Below are 18,432 nucleotides of genomic sequence, written 5' to 3' on the forward strand. Positions count from 1 at the left end.
CGGATACTAAAAGAATCCAAAGACCTCTTAGGGCACATACGATCTAAGACTCTTTCATCTTGCAATGGTATTAAACATTTGACTTTTCTACACTTAATACAAGTATTCCCCATTCCAAGCTTAAAGACAAATTGAAAGAGTTGGTATTGCTTTGTTTCATAAAAAAGAATTACCATCGTAGATACAAGGAGGGATAAATACTACTTTGTAAAAGAGGGACATATGCAGGTGCTGCTGGAATGTTGCTACTTAAAAATTTCACAATTGGAAAGCTGAAATCATCTCTTTTGTCGTAAAGTTTTGTTTTCAACCAACCCTCATCGTCAATTTCTAGATGTAAGTCAATATATGAGGCCGACTTAACTGTATCTGTAGTATTCTTTATTTCTAGTTCGATGGGATAGATGCGATCAACATAGTCACCAAATTTTGAATTATTTAGTGAAAGAACATCATCTATATAGCGGAAAGTAGAATTAAAGGATATTGCTAACTTCTTATCTTTCTACCTTAGAAGTTCCTGTGTAAAGAATTACTCTGATTCCAATAAAAATTCTCCGAAACTGATATTATCAAGCCACTTGATATCTTGATTGACAACATATATATATAATACATTGGGATGGTGCGTTTTTCAACGAACTAGCGACACTTCCCATGAAAACGAATTATGCTCTTCTTCTTTCCGACTTGTTTTTTTATACTTATGAGGCTGACCTTATACAGGAACTTCTTAGGAAGAAAGAAAAGAAATTATCAATATACTTTAACTTTACTTCCCGCTATATAGATAATGTTGTTACTCAATAATTTAACTTTGGTGACAAATGTGAACGCATCTATTCCATCGATATAGAGATTTATAAAGGCAACAGTAGTATACCACTGTTTGAAATTCATAAATCGATTGAGAGAAGAAGAAAACCCGGTTACAAACTAAAACCGAGGGAAACACATTGAAAATAAGAGGAAAACAACAAAACAACAGAAATAATCAAGTGCAACAAAAAAAAACCAACAATGCAACACACACAGACACGAACCTATACACATGGAAAAAAGTATTGCAACACCAAATTGAAATTGAAATTAAAAAAACACTTTTTATTTTTTTGTGATATAATTTGGTAAAATAGAACTACTTAAACATTATTCAAGTATCACCTGAGTTTAATCAATAAATATCGACTCAGTAAGTTTTTATCTGCACATGCAGCTACTGTACCCGTAAACAGCAAAACAGGTGTTTTCATCCTCATTGTTTTCAACACTTTAAATAACCAAAATTTTAAAGTTATGTGATTGACACCTTGTAATGGGTCATCGACAACTCTTAACTGCAGCAAGATGACAGATTATCAGCATCAGTGAAGCAGGAGGTCGCTGTAATAACTGCATTGTTGGTCATCACCATTCCACTAGAAGTCGTTTTGAGAATTAAAAATGGCACTAAACGATGTTAAAGACCTTCCGAAATAAAGAAGACCCTCTATACCATTTGCTAGGGAAAATCAAGCATAAAAAAGGTTGGTCAGAAGGAAACCCCTTGCATACAATACAATCCAAAAAAGAGAGTGTTTGGCATACAGGGACCTTTTAACAAGAACTGTTCGAGATTGACTCATCGCTACTGGTTATCGTGCGATAAGACCATTTCGGAGACCTTTGTTCACGAACAGATACACAGTTTTCCGTATCCAATGTAGTGCAGAGCTCGCTAAAATTGAAAATTAGCATCATGGAGGAAGATTCATTGTTCCAATGGAATTCGGGTCATCTTCCGTGGACGGATCGTAGCCCAGATTTGAACCATATCGAGCATATATGGGACACTTTTGGGCGGGAAGTGCGCGAAAGGACACCCCAGTTCAAACACATCATGAAATAAACAATGCCCTGATGGTGAATTTAACAACATAAATGCGTTTCAAAGGATTCATTTGCGTATCTCAAAGAAAGATCAACGCGAAAACACATTGAAAAACACTTTTATTTTACCCGCTAACATGTTTAACACCGCCACATTATTTATGTATGTGCCTGTCCCAAGTCAGGAGCCTGTAAATTCAGTGGTTGTCCTTTGTTTATGTGTTACATACTTGTTTTTCGTTCATTTTTTTTTACATAAATAAGGCCGTTAGTTTTATCGTTTGAATTGTTTTACATTCTCTTATCGGGGCCTATTATAGCTGACTATGCGGTATGGGTTTTGCTCATAGTTGAAAGCCGTACAGTGACTTATAGTTGTTAATGTCTGTGTCATTTTGGTCTTTTGTGGATAGTTGTCTAATTGGCAATCACACCACATCTTCTTTTTTATATTTAAAAAAAAAAAGTCATCCAACATGTCGCAAATATTTAAGATCATATGAATCTTTTCCCTGAATTCTGTATTTAACGGTTAATTTCAAAAGGTATCGTTCAATTTAGATCCTTTGGTCCCTAGCATTAGCATTTGTTTTAGAGAAAAAGGGGTATATCTAATAAGCGCCAACAACCGTGAGTAGATCAACACAACAGTTAATAAATGACATGCGTCCGACGCGGTTTAATTTGGAATTGGGTTTAACAGGAACGCTCAAAGGCAATTGTAAGAAACCGAATGAAGTATAAGAACTGAGAAAAGAGACATTTTAAGTGCTATAGGGACAAAAAGACATACAAAAAATAGTCGGATTCATCTAAGTTTTCCAAAGGGAATTAAACCTTAGTTTCTTTATAATATGAAAAAGTTTAACTGACAATTTCAGCTGCACAAGTAGGAAGTGCGGATAAGCCAAGTCAATATTAAAAAAAAAATACGACAAAAAGACTACTCAAATGACAAGATAACTGACAATTAACTATTCTAAATTTATTTTTGCCTAAAACGTAATTTTGGAATATTATACGATTGTCATACAAGTGAGATTTAAAAACCACTTTATACATAGGAAAATGCCTGTAGAATGTCAGGAATATTGACATTTGTTATCCATTTGTATAATGTGTTAGAGCTTTTGATTTGCTATTTGATTAGAAAATTTCAGGTTTGAATTGTAATCAAAGGTTTGGTGAGGAAATCATTTTTAGAGGAAATGTGAACACTGAAAAGCCTCATATTAGGAGATACATACATATTCAAGTGCTGGTGGAATGTTGTTACATTGAACAAAAAAATCCCCAAAATTTTCCAATTGAGAAACTGCAATCGTCTCATTTTTCGTAAAGTTTTGATCTAAACCGACTCTCATTGTCAATTTAAAGAGATAATTCATATATTAGGCCGAAATAACTGTTTGATGGTATAGATATCCTCAGCATAGTCACCAAGCTTTGATTTTTTTTATGCCATTCTATATAGAGTAGATAGTGAGGTCAACAGAATCCCATGTATTTCATTCAAATCGGCAATTAACTAAGTCGAGTTACTACCAAATGTGTAATTATAAAGAAAAAAATCATTCTTTTGCTCGTGATACTGCCATGTAATATTTTTAAAAGCAATCATGAGGACTTGACAAAGTTGTTTATGAATGAAAAACTTAAACTAATGATTTTTGTCCATCTGATGAGTTAAGCCTTTTTTCTAAGATTTGTATGGTTCGTTCTTATGTTGCACTGTTATACACCTGTCCCAGGTTAGGGGAGGTTTGGCATCCCGCTAACATGTTTAACCCCACCATTCTGTAAGTATGGACCTGTCCCAAGTCAGAAACCTGTAATTCAGTGTTTGTCGTTTGTTTATGTGTTACATATTTGTTTTATCGTTCATTCTTTGTACATGCATAAGTCCGTTAGTTTTCTCGTTAAAATTGATTTACATTGTCATTTCGGGGGTTTTTATAGCGGACTATGCGGTATGGGCTTTGCTCATTGCTAAAGGGTGTTCGGTGACCTGTATCTACTAATGTCTGTGTCATGTTGGTCTCTTGTGGAGAGTTGTCTTATTAGCAATCATACCACAACTTCTTTTTTATACTTAAAGTTGACGACGAAGTGTACGGTTTTTAACAGATAGTAAAAATCCCCAAAATAGAAAAATAATCAAACAACATGGAAGTCAACATAGGTGAATGAGTTCTCGGACACATTTATGTAAATATTTTTTAGAAAACACATGATGATGTCGGTTTTATAACTTATCCCAATCGCATGGACATTGATCTCAAATAGAAATATAAATACATGTCACTGTTTGTTAGCTTGCACTTTGTGCACTTCAGATAAAAACCTTAAACGTTGTTTCACGTGATGTAAATAATTTATCTTATCACCACTGCAACGTATGAAGTCACATTTTCCGCAAATATCAATCATCTTTTGTATCTGGAAAACATTATATGGAGATTATTACTCTATAAATATTATACCGTGAAGAAAAAAATAAGGTATTGCTTTCTTTACAATGGCGTCTATGGTTCACATAGGAAATAAAGGTATGTAACAGCTATTATACATCTTTTAATCAATAACACATTATCATATAGAGTTGGAAGTTACCGACACTTGATAATAACAAGAATGTGTCCCAAGTACACAGACGCCCCACTCGTACAATAATTTTCTATGTTCAGTGGACCGTGAAATTGGGATAAAAACTAAAATTGGCATTGAAATTAGAAAGATCATATCATGGGGAACACGTGTACTAGGTTTAAAGTAGATTTGACTTCAACTTCATCAAAAACTCCCTTGACCTAAATCTTAAACCTGAAGCGGGACGAACGAACGGACGGATGAACAGACGAACGAACGAAGGGACCCACAGACCAGAAAAAATATGTCCCTCTTCTTTCGGTGGGGTATAAAAACAACACGACAAAACTAGGACGATACAGAAACCAACATGTCCACAAAACAAAATATAAACCAAAGGACTAATTATTGCAGACCCGGCAAAAAAAAAAGTGATTGCACTTGATATTGCTGATTAATGATCGACCCATAGCGTTAATAACTAATTCAATATACAATAGTACTATAATCAAAAGAACGGCGCCATATACAAAAGAAATATTCAAACTCAAAACTTAAAAAACACACCGACAAAAATGCCAGGACATGATAAATGTAAACAGAAAATGAAAATGAATAGATAAGTGAAATCTTAAAACACGTGTGTAACTTTACAAATATTTTTGCAGCAGGCATCACTGAAACGTTATTGATTGTCGAAATGCGCATCTGGTGAAGAATATCTTTTATCGTTTATGTTTTAAAATGACCCCTAATTATAATTAAAGAGAAAAGCTAGTTCAAAGACAAGGATATCAAATATCCATATGATTTGTTTATAATAACTTGGCAAAGATACCATAGGATTATTACAACATGATAATGAAATTGAGAAATGAGAAAATGAAACTATGTATAACATTTGTACATCACAAGCCAATTATTATTACTATTTTAGTTCGCAGTCAAAAAGCTGTTGAAGACATATTTGACAGGTAAATATTTGAGGAGTAAAATGGCTAACTCTTATACTATTCGTCTTTAATTAAATTCAAGTTCAGTTAAGAACGCATCATCGTTTTGTAAAGATGATATTTCGACAATTGAGTTATTCAGTATGATTGGAATGACAATTTCGTCATTTTAACTGTAACATGTAAATAACATAAAATAATGGTTATCCATATAATTGTGTTGATTATATAACAAATTATTTAGCTGAAAAACTTAAGAAATTATTTAAAAAAGATGTGTCAAGTACTTAAAATTGAGAATCAATCGAGAGAGAAAAAAATATTGTACGCAGAATAAATAATGAGTGAACATATTATAAAAGAAAAGTCCATGATAAATTCTAACTTGACGTTCTTTAAACGCTTTGAGCCAAATCGATAGTTAAATATGAATGTTGTATTTGGTGGGTTTCAATCATACTCTCACGTCATATGTTTGTTTTTTTAAATTATATATGAGCTACCTGACGTCATTGAACGATGACATATGAATATAAGCATTTTACGGGAAAATATCAGGATATCAGTATTTAGTCAAATCCTAACCGGATTTTGTGACACAATTAGAATTTAAAAATTTATGGAATGTAAACAACATGTCGAAATATTTAGGCTTACAATAAATATATTTTTTGATAAGTTAATGCAAGCAAACGAGATGTATAGTGTCTTATACGATCACAGGTTTGTAATGTTAAACAACCGTATAAGATCAGTGTGTAAACACGTTTATTATGAGCTTTGAGAGTCAAGTAGTTCGAGCATTCTTCTGAGTAAATGTTAAAAAAATTCAAACAAATATTCTTTACTATGGTTAGCATTCATCAGTCATCAGTATCTATAGATTAACAACTTGTGGTTATATTGATAGTTTAGCATCTTTCTTGAATGTGGCGGACAAATTCGCAGCTAAAATTCGATTGATGTGTCATTTGCATACAAGAGTTATATTCATTTGAACTATAAGTCTATATTGAATTTCAAAAATTCAATATGTTGATTGTCTACCTTGAACAGAGTTATAATTTTAACTTATACATGTAGTTTTTTTTTCTTGAATTTGAAAAATCAAAATTCAAAATTTGTAATGTATTTTTAATTAGTTTACTCGTATTTTTAATTAGTTTATCAAAGACATTTGTGTATATCTGTAAATTTGTTTTGGAATGTTTCAAATTAATATATACCAATATAAAGAATTATATTGTTATCTTATAAATATGTTTTTGTTATCTGTAAGTGTTTGTGCCGACCGTGCAAGGGCTGTATAGCCAGTCAAGGTCGTTAAAATCTTCCATTTGTTGGAAGTGTTTGTACTTCAAATGAAAGCAAAAAAAAAAATTACAGGCACTCAAATGTAAGCAAGAACAAATCACAGGCACTCGTTTTTCAATAAAAAGTTCCTTTATTATAATTTAGTATATCATTAAGGTAAATAGGGGGAAATATTCTGAAACAAGTGACTATGTCACAGAAAAAACATCTTTCAAGTATTCATGAAATTGCTCTCTATTAAAGCCATATCCTGGAAATAAAAAAAAAAAAAACCCACTTTTTTCCTACTTTTAATTTGAGGTACTATATGCCGGTGAAAAACATTTTTTGTGCTGTCAAGAATCCACTGTTTCAAATTGTGGTATGCATAAAAAAATGTCCAACAGCATTCGTGCTCCTATTCGTAAAGACATTTGTTTCCAAGATCGACATGGTGTATACCAATATGCCAGAACTCAAATAAATTAGAAAGCTGATGTAACTTATCCACTTTACTCCATCCCTAAAGACAAATACATGAAAGAAGTGTAATAACGCCTAACACAAACACACATACGCACAAACACAAAACAGTACACCATAGCCACCACTTCTAACTGATGCTGAATTCTCGAGTGTAAAATTGTAATTGGGACCTACCCAAAACAATTAGAACTTTTCTGAAAAAGACTATAAATGAAAATAGAACTATATCATTTTCCCATAATGATTGAATGTTAGGAGAATTGACCAGAGTTATATTACTCTAATCACAGTGAGGGGAAAGCAAACACATGCAATTGATATTAAAACTATTTTCCACTTACAAATGACTTTGTTAGATTAATCTATTAATTTTATTAGATATTATGAATTTTTATGACAATAGAGAAACATGCTAATATACTTTAGTGAAACCGAAAATCGTCACAACAAGGAAACGTACAAACAAACGAATCAAAGATGTGTGGTAAGCCATTTGTTTTTGCATATTAGTAAAATTATCATTTAAATTTATTCAAATCTATCGTATTATGTTTACTAAAAAGTTTAAGTATATCACTGATTCAGTTTGGTACGTTTTCACGTAATAGCTCGTTTATTCATGGGATTGCAAATATTTGTCTTCACTGAGACCGATTCCATTCAAAAGTGTGTGTCCTATGAGATGTAAGAAAAGAACATATTTATCGGGGCTTTCGTACTTGTTAACCCGTGGTGAAATCAGTAAAAGTACAAATCCAAATAAATTATTTTGCAGGTAAACAATTTTATTTTTTCCCTTCTTTTGACCAAGATGATTATTTTGATTTTGTAAACAGTAGATGTGTAGGTTGTTCTTATGCTGGTTTTGTTTCACCATTGCTTTATTGTTAGTATGGGTTAAAATAGGATTAGTTTATATTTATATTTTCGATACCATTAATCTTATTTTATGTTTTGTGTCCAATATATCAGATTACTTTTTATATTTCACAAGGTCGTGTCTTACTTCAGTGTATAGCATACGAAAATGCGGAGCAGATATAAGAGAAGAGAAAATAATCCTATTGATTTTAAAGGCTGTGTCACGTTTTCTTCTACATATGTTGTAGATGCGATTTTGTCTTCTATATAATTTAATGAGGACGCATACAATTTATCTATTTAATCATTTGTATAACTTTATAATTAAGCGTCCTGACTTCAGCTTCTTCAAAATTAGAACCTACAACACCATCTAATGAAGACGAGTATGATTGCAGCAATAGATACAGAGGCTTAGCCATAATAATTTGTAATGAAAACTTCAAAACAGAAAGGCTCAGAAGATTTTACTGTGACAACGAAATAGAACTGATGAAAAACACATTTGGAAAACATTTAAACTTCACAGTTTTGATTTTCAAGGATTTAACTGCAGAAAAAATAAAATGGGTCATACAGACAGGTCAGTGAAACATTGTAACCTGAATATGTTATATATCTGTATGAAGATATTTTCTATCATTAAAACATATCTTTGGACGAAAAAACTTGGAATATTGAACGATACCAATTTTTTATGAAACGGGTTATAAGGTCATTATTCATTATGCATCAAATGCAAAGTGTAATTCGTTGAAGATTCGGGGCTTTATGTACAATTTTCTATCTTGGAACATTTTTTAGTGTTTACTTGGTTTAGGCAAGAACAAGTTTTTCGTCTGTTTAGTTTCACTAATTCCTATAAAGGAAGAACCACTGATAATTAGCTTTGATATCTTTTATCAGTTTATCCTGATGCTTAATTTTGAAATAAAACAATGTATGAGAATAAGCAATTAGTCTGAAAAAATTGTTAAAAAGTGTCGAATAAAGTTATTTCCCTGTCCGCTTTTTTTTCGAGAAACAAAAACAACAAATAGATAACTTAAGGTGGTACCCAACACTTTCACTAAAATTAATTTGGCTCGTTTAATTTTCATAAAATTTTGTCAAAGTATTTACTTTGAGACTTTAATAAAAATATAAAAATTAAAATTTTTTTGAACCAACCGTTTTGTCAGAAAAAAATACACTGGTTATATAGCAATTTGACAAACACCAATTTTGATCATTGAGAAGCTTAATATTCCTTTTACAATACAACGTAATTAAAACGTTTAGCTGACTTTACAGAGTTATCTCCCTGTAGTGTTAGGTACCACCTTAAACAAAGTAACCAGTATTTTTCATACATCTTGACAATTTGTTAATATCGTCTTCGTGCCATTTTTGTATCATTTTTTAACTGAACAAATATTTTGTATCAAGATTTCACATAAAAGAGGCGACGTATTGTGTGTTATGTCTCAAGGCTTTTACTAATTTTCCAACATTAACTGATTATCAAATTGTTTGGTATAACAACTATAACTATACATACGCACATGGTATAGTAGATACGTATAAGATGGTCAGACAATGGGATTTACTCATTGTTAAAGGCCGTACGGTGACCTAATGTTGTTAATTTCTATGTAATTTGGTCTCCTGTGAAGAGTTGTCTCATTGGCAGTCATACTACATCTTTTTTTTTTAATAATAACTGTTGTATTTGTTTAAAATTTATCTAAACAGATTTCTTTTTTCAATCGACGGAAGCTATCTCTTGATATACAAATTGTACAAAGAAAAAAATGTAAGTTGATAATATATTGACAAGTAACTATAGTTTTGTTTTATTAAGCCTGCAAACAACCTGGATTTTATCGCATGTCAGACTGTTTTGCATGTGTTCTTGCAAGTCATGGTGGTGAATTAGAAGTATATTCAAATGATAAAACGCAGTCAGTGCTTTTGAGAGAGCATTGTATATATGGAGTCGACAACGTTCCAGTTTCAACGAAAGGTATCATAGACGATCTAAACAACGTCAACGCCTTAAAAGATAAACCGAAACTTTTTTTTATTCAGGTTTGTATTAATAGATTGAACTATTTAAGAAAGTGAACAAAATACGAAGAACGGAAATTACATGGAACATTATTTTTTGGAAAACAAAAATTTTGAATAAATGCAATATGTTTTTTGATAAACTGTTGTATGTAGAAATGAGGAATCATTATAATTATTTGATGCGTATTTTACTTGCCACTAACGGTATATTGCGGATTCATAAGACATCCACTGTGAAAACCTTAAAAATTTCCAGTAATTTTAGTATTAATATGATTGAATGAAAATGATCAATTACGTTTTAAAATTGATTTTGTTTTGTTTCAGGTAAATAGTGTAATTGTATTCATAAATAAATAATTTGTTTATTAAAGTGTCACATATTGATTGCAATAAAAATAGTTCATACACAATATACATACATAATAAAACAACCATTCTAATGCAACAACGTTTGTAACGTTCATTTTGGTTGGATAACGTCACTTTCTTACATGGCATCAATTGACAATTGATTCTTAGGGAAGTACGTGCAAGCGCAGACGGCATATGACAGATTTTAAATACATGTTTTAACGTTGTTTTCTGTCAGTTTCATTAGAATTGAGATAACAATATTGTATTTTAAGCTCCGACGGCATCAATTTGGGATTTGATGGTCGCAAATACCCGTTTACTGTCTCCGCTAACGGGTCGCCAGTGAACTTTATTGCCGTAGGAGCTTAAAATACAATACAGTTATCTCCTAAAAATCCAGCCAAAAACTGACTTACGAGTCATATATCATAGAATAGTTCTAAAAATAGACCAATGATTTTGTATTTCAATTTTTCATAAACAGTTTAAAGTCTTTGGCATCATTTTTGTTAATAGTTTTGACAGTATAGCTAACTTTTAAATCATTGATCAGCAGATAAAATAGAGGTTAGTGATCTCCAAAAAAAAACTCGGCTTGCATCGTCACTATGTTTTTAACAATAAATCAAAAAATGATTCTGAATGGATCAGTACTAGTTTTGATGGCAATTTGCAGTTACTTATATGTTGAAATCTTACCAATAAATGTATTTGTGTAAAATAACAAACGCTCATGAGTTATACCATCTTTTTATTTTTCTTAAATACTTTGCGCACCCAGGGAAACAGAAATTACTTTAACTGTATTCAGCCTGTATATACTTCCCAAGTATTGATCTATAATACTTTTGAAGCAATACTTGCTTGTCTTTCATATACATTCATGTTCAACTTTCTGTTTACAGGCCAGTCGCTTACGAATGGATGATGCTACAATACCTGATGAAGAGCATGGGCACACGATACCAATCCATAGAACTGCAGATGAATTTGATAAGATGTCATATTCTGAGTGTCCAAGTGAAAACAAACCTTCGCTGAATGCTTACCAAAAAAATGTTTCAAAAAAGGATACCACAGAAGCCAGTATATTCCATAAAATTGGTCAATTGTTTGGTTTGAACAAAAATGAGGACACAATATCTATTCTAGATCAATCATGTACTGATGATACCCTTGTCGTTTATTCATCAGCTTCAGGTAACTAAAATGGGGCATTTTTGTTTTCGTAATTATCAACTTAACTTTAGTACGTTTTTACCTTAAGTGTTGGTGACTTTTTAAAGAGCATTCAAGATGGATTTTCAGATAAAACGATTTAAATTTATAATGATTGAAAAAATGAGAATGTCATTTGGTTGACTTACTGTTAGTACATGATGGAAATATCATACAAGACAACTGAACGCTATGCACATTGAAATAAACACAATATACATTGTAAATATTTTGTTATTGCAATTTTTCAAATCTATTTTCCTAGGATCTATTTATTGATTTTAATGACCCCGCAACGAAGTTGTCGGTGCCATTTAGTTTTACCCTTAGTCCGTAATTCCGTAATTGCTTAATTCCGCAACAAACCATTGTGCGGAGTTTTTTTCTAAATGCCTTCAGATATTGGGCTGATTTTGGGCATGTGATTTAACCAATATGAGTTACAGGTCAAGTTTAAATTTTGTACAGCTCGGCTTATTTGTGCCAAAAATACTTGGTATGGACTTGCCTAAATTGCTGAAATCACAGTTTAACAGATATTTTTTTCTCAACACTTACAGATATTGGGCTTGTTTTTGATAAGTGAGTTACCAATGATGAGTTACAGATCAAGTTTAAGTTTCGTTCCGTTGAGCTAACTGTTGCTGTAATTTTGGGCTTTGGACTTTTCTAAATGTTTGAAAATCACAATTATAGGAACCTTTTTTCTAAATGCTGTTGGATATTGGGCTGATTTTTGGTATGGGAACTAACCATGATGAGTTACAGATAAACTCCGTTCCGCTCCGTTAATTTTTACCAAAATTAGGGGCTTACAACTTTGAAAATTGTTGAAATCTCAGTTATACAGCCTTTTCTTTCTATACGCCTCCAGATTTTGAGCTGATTTTTAATATGTGAGACTACCATCATGTTTGTATCCACATCTGTTATTGCAATTGCAGATTGTTTTGAGACGGGGCCATTCGTGTCGCTTTGACACATCTAGTTTCATTTATTTTACTAATTTAATACTTGTTTATAAAATCAACATTAAGATTTGAACTCATATAATTCTTCATTGATAAGTATACGAATTATATTAATTATATTCTAAAACTTCAAAATTTAACAGACAATGCCATTGTAAAAAAAAAAAGATAAAAGATAAAAGACAAACAAATATTACCAAATAGAGCAAAGGGTAAAGTAGATCCAGTTGCACATGTGACACCCGTGTGTCTATATAAAGTTTCATGTTTTGTCAATTCATTATAACCAAAAGTATAATAAGAAAAAAGAAGATGTGATATGATTCAACTATCCAACACAGTATAAATGAAGTTGATGTAAGAATATAAAGGCAGCCTTTCATAATGAGAAATCCCCCTATACTGTAATCGACATAAAAAAAAATGTAACAGACATGAAAAATATGAAACATTTGAATTGAGAAATAAAAAAAAAATGATAACATACATAAGAAAATAAATAAAGATATGTACCAAACACAACCATGAACGTATTTCCCCTGAGAAGTGATGGACAGGTATAGAGTTTGGCAGGGTTACAATGTTTAAAAATGTTGAAGAAGCCACCCTCTTTAAACATTTTAAATCTAAATAGTGGTTTAACTTGAGAATAAACTATATTAAACTACGTTTAAAGTAGATTTTTTTACAGCAGCAGCACAACTTTCAAACAAAATCTTTGTACTGTTGAGAAGTTTTGAGTATTTCCTGAGTTTAACCTTTGTACCTGTACTGTTATAATATGTGATTTTAACAGTAAAGGTACAAGTCTGCTCTTACAAGTGCAAAATTAGTTACCATAGCAGATACATATAATTATTTAAGTACTTTCATAAATTCAATTCTGTTCCTTTTTAATTTCAGAAAAGATTTCTTACGGAAATACTATCTTAGGTGGTTGGATGCTTGTTTCTTTAAAGAAAGCGGTAGAAAAACAGCTTTGTCAGACAAACAGAAGATACCGTATTGATTTTATGGATGTTTTAAACGCTATAACTAGTAACAATGCAGTGAATTTTGAGGCACGCAACCTCAACCCCAAATACCAACCTCTTAAGACTACAGTTGTGTATGAACATTGTTTTTATAAAGAGTTGAATTTTTATATCAACTGAAATTACCTCTATATGAATACAAATTTGAGAGCTTTCATACGACCAACTTGTAATATTTTCTGATGTGTTGGATGTATATCATATCTTATTAAACAATAAAGCATCAAATAAAAATGAAGTACTAAAGCCCTAATTCAAATACTTACAAATCACACAATCACACAAGACTATTACTCTAAATAACATATGATGACATGATTCATCGTAAGGACGTTTACAACACATTTTTCTAATCTTTGTGGTGTCAGTGACATTTTCTATTTATGTTTTTTTTTTGCATTTGAGAGAGACTATTTTACGGCCTGATGCGTACTTACCGTTCAATATCGTACTAGATGATTAAAACAAGGTTTTGGGTTGCGGTTTGCATATTACACGTGTACAAAAATATCGAATGATGTTGAATAGAAGAAAAAAGAAGAAATTTCATTAACGGGCCAAAGTTTTATGTAAAACAGCAAATTTGATCTCAACTCCTAGATATATTTCATATCGAACAAGTAAACGTACTTTGTATAAAAGGGTGAGTTGGTTGTAGCAGAGTCCTGTAGGTATCCTATTAGATTGAGGCGAGCTGTGTTACTTCAACAGCAGTAACCGCCCATACTTTCAAAACGTTACGGTTTATTTCTTGGGTATGCTTTCATCAGTCTTGTTTTTTTATGCAGTGTTTTGTTTACTTGTAAATCCATTTCGTAGATATTCGTATTTGGTCATGAGGTCTTTTTTCAGTTGTAAACTATGTGAAGTAACTATGATTATACAATATTTGTCCGCGGCAATGTACTGTATGCTTGATTCCTGTGGCCACTCCACAAATTTCTCCAATATTTTGATTGAGTTATAACAAAAAAAACCAACAACATTACAACAAAAGACAAGTTTGGTTCTTTAGAAATGGTATCATTAATGAAACTAAAATTGAAAACGTTAAATCAATGTACTAGTGTATCGCTCGGTAGTTCCGAGTATAGAACATAAACAAGAATTCATCTTTAAAAATAACTTGTTATTACTGTAACTTTAACAATTACAGTGAATGTGCAAAAACGTTCGTTTTTGAAAATGTTAAATAAGATTGGGATTGGAAAGTAAGAAAATAGCCTAATACTAGAGGTAAATTTTGACTACCGTAAGACGGACGAGGATAGATCTTTTGAAAAAAGAACATTTTTAAAGGCACGAAGACAAGACTTACAACGAGTATTATCAAATTATTGAATTAGTTCTAAAAGAGACAACCCAAAAATCATAAGGAAACGGCTGTGATGTTATAGTAGTGTTAAAAAAATCAATTTGAAGGTATTTTTTTTTTCACTCAAGATAAAGTTTGGTTGAGTTACAAAATTTTTATTTATAGTTTTTTTATTTCAGTGATTGAAATATTATTTACCTGTAAGAAACAGTTATGCAACCATATACTGTCCAATATTTTTAAGAAAGAGGAGGGATGTTCTTAAAAATCTTGGACAGCTAATTATAATATAATGGTTTTGTTACAGTTAAACGATAGTCCAATAACTGAAATATCAAAATGAAATGTTACATTCGTGATCACACGTGCTTCTACAAAAAAAATTGCAGAAAAGAAAGACCTAATAAAACTTTTTTTGCATGGTCTTATGAGCATAAGAATATTTTTATAAGTTCTTCTAGTAATTTGATAGGGTCGTAAAAGTGTTGATCGAGAAGGGAGACGGATTTATAAAAGTTTTTCCAAACTTGTTTCCGAATCCCATATCTGAACTTTATGTAACATTGTAATATTTGTCTTGACATTTTTCATTAATAAATACTGTTTTAACTAAAAGTGTTGATCGTATACTTTTAGTAATTTGAACGTCAATGCTCTTCAACTTCGGACTTTATTTGGCCCTTTTCACTTTTTGTGTATTCGAGCGTCACTGGTGAGTCTTATTTAGACAAAACGCGCGTCAGGCGTATATACAAACTTTTGTCCTGATACCTTTGATGAGTATATTTAAGGAATGGCTGTAATATTTTTTTCTGTCTATGAAGAAATAACATAAAAAATGTGTGCACACTGAATTCGAATAACGCGCGTAGCAGGTTATTTAACAGTGTACACCACATGTGTTATGTTATTTTGAATAGACAGGAAAAAATATTACAGTCATTTCTTAAAATTTAATTCTAAATTCCACATGTTCCATTTAAAACCGTAGAAAACCATGAAAAAAACTGATGACGTTACGGTCACATGACTAAATTATGTCTATGGGCTCATAACAAAATAACATCAGCCAATCAGAAAATGCGTTACATACAAAATTAAATGATATACAAATGTTGATAGTGCACACATATTGAGAGTGCAGCGCTGCCAATTGTCATACAAAATAAAATTTCTGCGTTGCGTTTTAACCTCATTCAACCACTATCAGTTTGATAAATTTGATAGCGACGTTTATTTAAGTAAATACGCAGAACAAAAAATTGATAACATTAGTTTAAATAGAAAAAAAGAAAGATTACACTGATACCAATTCAAACAAATCAAATTCAAATTAAAACAAATAGGACAAATATATGTGTGAATTTTCTTTAACAATTTTGTTGATCTATTGCTTTAGATATACACGTGTGCTGTTGCAGATTGCATCCTCATGGCAAACTTTACAGTATTTGCAATCTTTGGCGTATCGTTTGGCGTGAGCTTGACCAATCAGAAAATTATCCTTGACTGGTACAAACCCTTCCAAATAATAACTGAATCATCTGCATGTTCTACAAAAAAAATGTTCATTAGAATCACAAAATATCCGCAGTGAAAAGGGTTGTTCAGAAACACTTTGTAACGGGCTTTTCCCGAAGTGGTATTAACCAATCGCATATGTTGATTTCAAAAACTCTTAAAAAGGAAATCACGAATTCACCAACATTCCAACTGACTTCATTTTTCAGAAAACGACATCTGTAACAAACACAAAATTTCAACTACTTCTTTAAAAGCAGAGGCAAATACAATCAAAGTCCCATTTATGTACTGGCTTCCGAAGCTACACAAACAACCTTACAAATATAGATTTATTTCATCTTCAAGTCATTGTTCGCATACTAAATTGTCTATTCTACTTACTTGTTCACTAGGTAAAATAAAAAATCTGATAATAAATTGTTTATTAAATAAGGCCTTTGAAATTAGTGGAATTAATTATTTTTGGAGTGTCAAAAACTCGTTGGAAGTAGTTGAGAAATTGCATACATATATTTGTGATTTTGAATGTGTTCCAAGTTTTGATTTTTCTACCCTATATACCACTTTGCCTCCTATTCTTATTAAGAAAAAAATCACATCCCTAATTAACTTGGCATTTAAAAAGGCAGAATGCGAGAACATATGTTCAAACTCTTTTTGGTCATTTTTTAGTAGCAATAAACAAAAGAACTATGTTAATTGGACATGCTTTGATACTATATTTGCGCTTTAATTTTTACTTGATATCGTTTGTGTTCGCTTTGGAGTTTTCGTATATCGTCAAGTCATTGGAATGCCAACGGTGACTTACTGTACACCACTTATTTTGGACCTGTTTTTTTATTTTTGAAAGTTACAATTTATCACTAAAATTAGCAAAGACCCATCTAAACAACATTTGATACAAAAATTTAACAATACTTTTATATATTTGAATGATATATTTGCTCTCATAACTGACGACTTTAGTATGTATACTAAGGAAATTTATCCTGTTGAGTTTACTTTAAATAAAGCTAATACTAATAATGACCACTTCCTTTCCTCATATATATCTATATCATTAACGGGAAGCTTAATACAAACATTTATGATAAAAGAGATGAATTTTCATTTCCTACCGTTAATTATCCATTTCTAGATAGTGACGTTCCCTTGTCACCATTTCAAAACACTTACTTAATATTATCATCGGTATAAGGAAATTATTCGTAAATATGACTCAACATGCAGACATCTTATACGTTCAGGTATTTCACATCAAATCTTTTATGGTAATATGTTTTACAAAGCACAAACATGTCAGTATTTACCTCAAAAGCTTACAAAACCTTTAAACATACTTATCAAGAAGGAAAAAAAGTTACGATACTGTTGTCAGGTCATTAAAGATTGCATAATTTGTCTTTTATATTGGTTCACTTATAGAGTCTTTGCATCGAAACTAAACATCTTACACCTCTTAGTTGACATTAGTGGACATCCTAGCATCAGATTAAATTACCAATGAAGTGATTTCAATTTTGACTGTTCCTGACTTTACACCAAAAAGTAAAATCACAAAAATATTGAACTCAGAGGAAAAACAATCGGAAAGTCCAAAATCACAAGGCAAATCTAATGAAAAAAAAACATCAAAAACGAAAGATAAATGTCATTTTTTCTGACTTGGTACAGGCATTTTCAAATGTAAAAAATGATGGATTAAACCTGATTCTAAAGCGCTTAACCTCTCACTTTGATGACAATCTCATCTAATTTCGTTATATTCACAATGATGCGTGACCTAAAGAGACATGATAAGAAAAATAGTCAAAATATGGGCACAGCAGTCATCATTGTGTAACAATTTTAAAAGGAACTATTTAACAGCACATAAAAAAATCTATCTACAAACACATTCATTGACT

The 18,432-nt window shown here is 31.4% G+C and overlaps 1 protein-coding gene across 2 annotated transcripts; it reads left to right on the forward strand.

Annotated features, from left to right (window-relative positions):
- The first annotated feature begins 4,286 nt into the window (after nucleotides 1–4,286).
- Nucleotides 4,287–13,929, forward strand: LOC139502692 (caspase-7-like). 2 transcript variants are annotated; one of them, XM_071292232.1, is made up of 6 exons: nucleotides 4,287–4,418; nucleotides 5,396–5,432; nucleotides 8,381–8,634; nucleotides 9,895–10,121; nucleotides 11,366–11,660; nucleotides 13,553–13,929. In XM_071292232.1, exons 1-6 carry the CDS (start codon nucleotides 4,388–4,390, stop codon nucleotides 13,801–13,803), a joined length of 1,095 nt encoding a protein of 364 aa, XP_071148333.1. In that variant the 5' UTR covers nucleotides 4,287–4,387; the 3' UTR covers nucleotides 13,804–13,929. The 2 variants fall into 2 exon arrangements, with proteins under 2 accessions (XP_071148333.1, XP_071148332.1); XM_071292231.1 differs by lacking the exon at nucleotides 4,287–4,418 and having other exon boundaries at nucleotides 5,161–5,432.
- Nucleotides 13,930–18,432: the final 4,503 nt, after the last annotated feature.

Source organism: Mytilus edulis, chromosome 14 (assembly GCF_963676685.1).
Source record: "Mytilus edulis chromosome 14, xbMytEdul2.2, whole genome shotgun sequence".
Classification (NCBI taxonomy): Eukaryota; Metazoa; Mollusca; class Bivalvia; order Mytilida; family Mytilidae; genus Mytilus; species Mytilus edulis.